Source organism: Bufo gargarizans, chromosome 5 (assembly GCF_014858855.1).
Source record: "Bufo gargarizans isolate SCDJY-AF-19 chromosome 5, ASM1485885v1, whole genome shotgun sequence".
NCBI classification, from domain to species: domain Eukaryota; kingdom Metazoa; phylum Chordata; class Amphibia; order Anura; family Bufonidae; genus Bufo; species Bufo gargarizans.
Window position 1 is genome coordinate 411,539,624 of NC_058084.1, and position 8,536 is coordinate 411,548,159.

The 8,536-nt window shown below is 40.5% G+C and overlaps 1 protein-coding gene across 1 annotated transcript; it reads left to right on the forward strand.

Annotated features, from left to right (window-relative positions):
• The first annotated feature begins 259 nt into the window (after positions 1 to 259).
• On the forward strand, positions 260 to 4,644 carry HTR5A (5-hydroxytryptamine receptor 5A). Its single transcript, XM_044295549.1, has 2 exons — positions 260 to 943; positions 4,312 to 4,644. The coding sequence occupies exons 1-2, from the start codon at positions 260 to 262 to the stop codon at positions 4,642 to 4,644; spliced, it is 1,017 nt and encodes a 338-aa protein (XP_044151484.1).
• The last annotated feature ends 3,892 nt before the right edge of the window (positions 4,645 to 8,536 follow it).

Consider the following 8,536-nt stretch of genomic DNA (forward strand, 5'->3'; position numbering starts at 1 on the left):
CAGATCTTCATTGATTGCAGGAAGTCTGAAAATCTGAGATCATGTCTGTGCCGGGGATGGGCACAGATCCTGTCCAAACTTTATGCCATGCAGTGCCCTCCTTACCTCATCCTAGCCACCTGGTGGAGTACCAGCCTGGTATGTTTATCATGAGTGACCAGCTACCATCGTGGGCAGGAGCTGGAGGGAGCTTCTTGTAAAGAGAGACTCACCTGCTGTCATTTCTTGTGGGTAAGTTCTCATGCTACCACAAATGAGGATGGAGTGTAACAGTACTAATGGCAGCTCAGGATCAGAGACCTGCCACAGAATGTCTGTATTCAGTGTCCTCATTTTAACTCTACTGGCTATGCTGGTTATTGCTACCTTCCTATGGAATGTACTAGTGCTGGTGACCATACTGAGGGTCAGGACTTTCCATCGGGTTCCTCATAATTTGGTGGCATCTATGGCAATATCAGATGTTATGGTGGCTGCCCTAGTGATGCCTCTAAGCTTGGTTCATGAGCTGAACAATCGGCATTGGAGACTGGGTAGAGTGCTCTGCCAGATCTGGATCTCCTTTGATGTACTCTGCTGTACAGCCAGCATCTGGAATGTAACAGCTATTGCCTTGGACAGGTACTGGTCTATCACAAGACATTTGGAGTATACCTTGAAGACTAGAAAAAGGATATCTAACATCATGATCTTGCTGACTTGGCTTTTATCTGCAGTCATCTCTCTGTCTCCTCTTTTTGGATGGGGAGAAACCTATTCAGAAATTACTGAGAAATGTCAGGTTAGCCAAGAACCTTCCTATACAATCTTTTCCACCTTTGGAGCATTTTACCTTCCACTTTGTGTGGTTCTGTTTGTCTACTGGAAAATCTACAAAGCTGCTAAATTCAGAATTGGATCAAAAAAGACAAATACAATCACCCCAATGCCAGAAGTGATTGAGGTGAGATTCATGTTCACGATTCCTTATTCGTAATCTTTTTTTTTTGCATTGCAGAAGGATCTGACAACTATATGTCTGCTACATGGTCACATCAACCTGAGATAATACAGTTGCTGCTCCTTTCTTCCTACTAAACTGTTTCTAGAGGACTAAAACAATTGTCCAAGCATACCATTGTGTCACATTCCTTTCTTTCTCTGGACAGAGGTCCAATCTTCAAGAAAATCTGCTTTGATGCAATGTGCAAATGAATTTGAAAGTGTCCAGTGAGTGGTTCAAAACCCATCAAGTGCTTAGGCTTTCCTGACTATACCTGGCACTGCTCCCTGGTGATTGATTGACAGCTTCAGCACTGGATGCGAAGTGCTGTACATGTGGATCACGCCACGCGTGTACGAGATTTCAACGAAGGAGTTCTTGACATCCAACGCACTGAAGCTGTCAGTCAAGACCAAAGAGACATTGTGGCTCAGGGTGTTGCGAGAAGAGACTGAGAACTTGCCAGGCTCAGGACCATACTTTGGGCACTTGCAAAACAATTAGCATATCACATGAAAGTTCATTGTCTCTGCAGTTGGACCTGTCCAGGGACACAATGGAACGCCTGTACAGCTGTTTTAGACTCTTGAACTTGTTTATTAGGGAGAAGGGACCTGACTGTCTCCCTTTAACTGGTCATTTAAGCACTTTGAAAGCTCATTTGGGATGATTTATAGTCCTAATCTTATTGAGAGCATAAACTTACATCTGCACCAGATTTATCACAGGGGCTCAGGCTGGATGATAACTTTGGTGCAGGGAGAGACACTTTTGTCTAACTTTTGGTTGGCTTGGTTTGCAACAGAATTTCAGGCAAATGTTGTGGTACAAGTTTGTCGCAAATGAAGCCTCTCAGGTAATGCTTGCCCCTTGCTAAATGGATTTCTCTAATACTAGATGAACAAAATTGTGCCAACAATAAGTCAAATTTCATCATGCTAATTTGCCACAGTATTGTGGGCTACTGAGCTGAAACAACTGAGTAGCTTTTCTGTCTAAATCCAATGATATGATCAACTCTGCTGCACTGACAGACTCAGTTTTGCTACGCTTGGACATTGACTCAATCGTAAGCTAGGTTCCTCAAAGGCTGAAGCAGAAGCACCTTCAGAAAGTATGTACCTTCTTCACGTATATGTGTGAGACCTTCCGTATTACTGTCTTACTATGACACATACTGTTCAGTAGTGTTGGGCGCAAATATTTGAATCGCGAATATCGGCACTTCAAGAATTTGCTAATATTTGGCATATAGTGCTATATATTCGTATTTTCGAATATTCTAGATTATTTTTTTTTATCTGAACCCATGATATCTCCCTGCTTCTTGCTTGTGGGCAAATAAGAAGGCTGCGAGGTCTTTGTCTGAGCTTAGCAACATCCCTAGCATCCAATAGGAAAGTTGCCTACCCCTTACTATATAAGAACCTCCCCAGCAGCCATTTTCTACTGTTTTTTTGCAGTTCTTAGAAAGAGACAGCAGTGTCATTGCGGTGCTCTGTGGTTTCCACTCATTATATTGGAAAGTTAGATTATATATATATATATATATATATATAATACAGATAGTGGGAGATAGTCAATGTAGGTTATATCCTGATATAGTGTAGCTGATAGGTTCTGCTGTCCATACATACATAGTGCTGTGATGTCACAACAATACTTAGTGCACCAATCAGTAATATCTACTCAGACCTGATAAAATGTGAAGTTTCACGTATTGCGCCAAAATATTTGCATCATTAGTTCCGATTAGCGCAATTGCAAATATATTGGAGCACTCTATCTGCATATAAAGCCATTTTTAATGTTCTGTTGTGCCAACAATTTTTTCCAGTCTCAGGAAACTTCTAGCAGCTTGGAAAATGTAGCTATAGTGACCCACACCTGTATTGCGCGCGCATTATGCGAATATTACATTGCCAATTTTCGTAATCAAGAAAATAATCACGAATTCTCGAATTTGCGAATATATGACGAATATTCTACAAAATATTCACAAAATATCGCAAATTAGAATATTGCCCCTGCCGCCGCAGCTTTATTGGTGTTGGTGTTTTTGGCGAGCTGTCGAATGGCATTGCAATACTTTTTTATGGTATTGAAATCGAATCAAAATATTGGTATCATGACAACCCTAGTCTGCTGCAGCCTGCCCTGCTGTGCTCCAAATTAAAGTATCATTATATTGATATTTATTGGGCATTGGGGGCACAGAGGCAGGCAGCAGCATATTGGGGGCACAGGGGCAGGCAGCAGCATAGTGCTATCAGCGTTCATATTGAAATTTATTTTCATATTCAATGTCTGTTTCTCTTTAGAGGGTGTACAGTAAAAACTCAATACTGAGTAGACCTGAGGGATTAAAAAGTAGGGGTATAAGGATTGATTCACGCTCTGTAGCGTGTTTTGTCTATTGTATTTGGCAACATCTATAACACATGCAGCTTCATTGCCGTGTCTGTTGTGCAAAATGCCACAAGGGTGCCCACTGAGGCTTTATCACCCAAGGGCCCACATGAACCTGTAGCCGGCCCTGCCTGCCGCTCATCACTACTGTTCAGAGATGCTTACAATGGATATACAGTAACGCTGCATACATGTATCCTAATTATATACCTTTTGAATAGCTTTCTATCATCGCACAAGCCGGTGCTATAGTTACAGTAAACCTCGTAAGAATCTGTGCAGATTTTCGTGTTAACCTCACTTGTGTTTGATGACTTCCCACTGAGCAGTTATTCCTGAAATGCTTGAGAATCGTACACGCTTGCCAATTCCTGCACTTTCTCTTTATTATTGTAAATTCTCATCATTGTGCCGTTTGCTTTGGTTATAACGGGTACATGTATAAATGTATCTGCACAACTGGGAGTGGAACTATGTAGAGAGATGAGCAGATCGATTCTATAGAATTGGAATAGAATTTTTGGAAAAATTTGGTATCTATATAATGTCATCCAAAGTTTTTCAGGGCAGTTTAAGCACTTTTGATTTGGGTTGAACTGATTCGGTTCAAATTGGACAGTCGATTTGGTCTTATCACTCATCTCTAATGCATCCTATGTGCTCGCTGTATCAAGTGTGCCAATTCCAACAATTTTTTTTCACCTCATCCTTTCCACCTCATGCCTGGGCAGGGGCAAGGTTAGGTGTATATGTCCTACATGCTGCATCTTATGTATTCTGTTTGTCATGCAATATGTCAAAACAGTGACACGTGCCAATTCTCATGGGGCTGTGCATTAACTCATGCATGTGTATCAATACGTGCCAGCTAAGATTTGTTTTTTCAGATCTGATCTTAATTCTTGTGTTGCCTCTGATAGGTCAAAGAAGCATCTCACCAGCCTCAAATGGTCTTCACAGTCCGTCACGCCACTGTCACTTTCCAGACAGATGGAGACACATGGAGGGAACAGAAGGAGAAAAGGGCAGCGCTTATGGTGGGCATTCTCATAGGGGTCTTTGTTCTTTGCTGGATTCCGTTCTTTATTACTGAACTGATTAACCCCCTGTGTTCCTGTGACATACCTCCCATATGGAAAAGTATATTTTTATGGCTGGGCTACTCAAATTCATTTTTCAATCCTTTGATCTATACAGCCTTTAACAAAAACTACAATAATGCTTTCAGAAATCTCTTCTCCAGGCAGCGGTGATGAACCTAGTGTGCTGGAATTTACTTGTGCAAGCATGTTAACCAACCATTGATTTTTCATCCAGGAACCTCAGCTTTGGGACTGCTGTCTGAAACTGGAATGCTTTAAAGTGTATGGGATCTGAAAGGAAGATTATCAAGTCTTTTGGATATAGATGAAGCTGTTGAGATGATGACAAGATAATGCAAATGAAGTATTCAGAATTGTCCAATCTGTGTTTTTATGATGAGATAATGCTAATGAAGTATTCAAAAACATCCAGTATGTGTTTACTATGTATAAAAAGCAGCCGCCATGGGTCGATATTATTATTGTGGTCATTCCTACTCCAGCCATGCAAGAGTATCTGCAGTAGTTAGGTGAATACGATTCAAGATTCATGTCAGTGTTGGTGATCTTCCAGGGAGCTCTAAACCTTTAAACTATTGAGTCCCTTAAATTTCGACCCTTAATCTAAGGAATTGTTGCGTATTGCCAAATAAGCAGTAACACAGCTCAGAAGAGCTCAGCTCATTGAATTCTCCATTTGAATAAGGTATCCTGGAGGAATAGATGTGAGGGTCAGAGAAGAGCAATTAACTTTAATAGGTTTATTGTAAAATTATGCAAGCAGCAAATTTCAATTGCTAGGTGATTTTTTTTTGAAAGACCAAATATTTACTAATTCATTCATGTATAGAAATTTTTATTCAACATGCCTCTAGATCTATTCTTTTGGTCTTGCAAAAGACAAAAGTAGATTTAGTTAGTAAAATCCACAAAATGTTTATTTCTTCTTATTAAAATATAAAGAACAGTGGCCCTCTCGTAGAAAAATTTGACGCATTTGTGCAAGTACTTTATGACTAAAACCTGTGTCGGTCGAAACCATCAGATCTTTCTACGAGATGGACATGGTTCTTCATATTGTAATAAGAAGAAATACATATTATGTGAATTTTACTCGCTGGATCTACTTTGGTCTTTAGCATGTTCGAAGGGTGTGAACACAACCCAGATCCGTGCTGAGTAGGTCAGATGACCTTTCCACCTGAGAGCTGGACGCTGCTGCCACACAAAATTCTTTTGGTCTGCCTAAATCAGGGTCACTTTAACTATAGGGCAAATATTGTAGCTACACCAGTCTCCCTTGTCTGCGGCATCATATCAACGGCGTTGGCCACCTCAGGATGCAGATACAGTTGAAAACTACAGGTAGCATTTGTCCCATGCACACCTTTGCTTCTTCTTATATTTTATTTATTTGACTAGTTTTCATAGCACCAACATATTCAGCAGCGCATTACAGACATTTTCATCACTTACATCCCCGGGAAGCTCACAATCTAAATTCCCTATCAGTATGTCTTTTGATTTTGGAAGGGAACTGGAATACCTGGTGTAAACCCGCACAAACACAGGAAGAACATCCAAGCTTCATGCAGATGTTACTCTTGGTCAGATTTGAACCCAGGGTCCCAGCACTGCAAAGTACCAGTGCTAACCATGGAGCCACTATGCTCCTCTTGTAGAGTGGCTCCACCTTCCACATGTAGTGCCACCAAAGAAGCATCTCTCTGCACAGCTCCTCTCCATCTGCCATGCCAAGCGCCACAGGCATGACGCATGGTCTCTTATGCCAGTGTTGCTATGACCCTCACTAGCTGCTGCTACTCCTATTCTCAAGTACAACAGAAGAACACAGGAGGACCAGAACACAGAAAACAAGGGGACATGTCCAAACAGAGGAGGAGGTACAGTAAATTAGTGTCTCTACAGAGGGTCACCATTTAGGCACTAGTACCCTGAGGGGCACAATTCACAATAAACAATGTAGTAGGGGGCTTTGATAAAGGTGTTCTAGCTATTCATTAAACCTCTCTATTGGGCCCACCAATCAACTCCTGGCTTATATAAACAACATGTGCAACACAATCTTATAAATTAAATACATTATTGCCAAACATAGATAATAATTTAGAACTTGAGAAGTTGAAGAAGGAGCATAGGTTGAAAAAGAGAACTTAAGAAAAGCTGCTTATATCTACACTGATGAGGCTGGCTATCTAAAAGTATTCCATTATCAAAAATGGAAGCATCTCAAATACTAAATGTTAAGGCCTCAAGGTAAAGCCATGTACAGAGTGTGGTATGGAGGCACATGGAGCTCCTGTGGCACTGCTAAATCGAATCCAACGGAAAATGAATCTCAATAAAACTGGAGGCATATGAAGGTACAGTAGCACCCCGTAGAAGCCTAAGGCAGGATTTACACAGTGCTGTTGTGCTGCATTTGTCACAAAAGAGAAAAAGATAAATGGAAAAATGCATTTGCCAACCCCACTGCAGCTGCAATCTATGAACCAAGGCCAAGAATTCCTGTATACGTTCAGGAGGTTTCCTGTTTTTAATACATTTTTCAATTAACAATATTTCATTTTTGGGCTTTTGGCCAAACGTGTATATTTCGTGTTTTTTTTTTTTTATTAAAAATGAACTGGATTATTGCTCTTGTTCTCTTCATTTTCTTATGGTGCCGGGAGCTAGAGATTTGTCTTGCCCACTAGAAAATTTTAGTTAATCTTATATGCAACATTCTGTCTGTAATCCTGGGTTTTTTAACAAGCTATGTAAAGTGAATATGAAGCTATCTCATCTACTTACAACTACTAAATTACCTCCATCATTTCTATGGGGTCAACTGAGCAGGACCTAATTACCCATTTGTGTTTTCATCTTTTTTTTTTTAATCTTACAAAATGTATCTTGTCAACGAACATTCCTCACAGGTGGCCATAGGCTACTATGAGAAATTGAGCCCCATGCAGCCAATTATCTCTCACATTACCATTGCACTTAGGCTATATGCACACGAACATTGTTTGTTTCCATGTCTGTTCCGTTTTTTTGCAGATAGGATGCAGACCCATTCATTTAAAAAAAATGTGGCCACACACCGTGTGCTGTCCGGATCAGTATGTCCATTCCGTAGCCCCGCAAAAAAAAATAGAACATGTCCTATTCTTGTCCGTTTTAGGCAATGTTACAATGGATCGGCAAAAAAAAGGATGGCATACGGATGTCATCCATATTTTTTTGCGGATCCGCAATTTGCGGAACCACAAAAAACATACGATCATGTGCATGTAGCCATAAGCCATTTTTCACAACCATTACCTCTCCGGTAACATTGATAGGGTTGGTGGGTACACACATAGCTTTTTAGTAGTGTTTTTTTTTTTGCACCTGTGTTTTGTGCATCAAAAATGCCACCCTTAGATTTTAGCTGAAAGTCTATGGGAAATATGAAATGAAGAATGCACAAGTGTTTTGTTTCTACTGGTGCTTTTATTAATTAGGTGGCTTTTTAGGGTGTTTAGGGTTTTTTGAAAAACACCGCATGCTGAAGCTTTTAGCTTTTTTGTGGCATTTTGGCAGAAAAAACATGGCTTAGAATAATTTGCCACCATAAAACCATGTGGTATGAAAAAACAAAACAAACGGTTTCTAAGTGTTTTTTTTTTTACTGAGCAAAAAACGTCAAACCAATTTTATGTGTGTTAGGGCTCTTATCGCCCAATGGTGCAGGTGGTTGCAATGACCCCAGGATTTAGTGCACCTTGGGTGGGCGTGACTTGGCCACATGAGGCCAGTTGTAGCATCGGGTCATGCCCTAGGGGTACACCAACATGCTCAGGTTTCCTGATGCAGTTTTGGATGTCCAAACCAGGAGTGAATTAAAAAAAGAGAAGTCGTATCTTTCCTTTATACTTTCTTACCTTTTATGATCCACTCCTGATTTTGGCTTTGAAAACAGCATCAGGAAATCTAACTGTGTGACCATACTCTTATGAAGTTGCAGCAACTTTTCCCACTGTCAATAGTTACATGCCAGTTCACCATGCTTCAGCCA

Excerpts from the sequence above, each read along its gene's own strand:
- HTR5A (XM_044295549.1), top strand. The coding sequence starts at position 260 with ATGGAGTGTAACAGTACTAATGGCAGCTCAGGATCAGAGACCTGCCAC. Across the intron at positions 944-4,311 it reads CAATGCCAGAAGTGATTGAG|GTCAAAGAAGCATCTCACCA; the intron begins GTGAGATTCATG and ends TGCCTCTGATAG.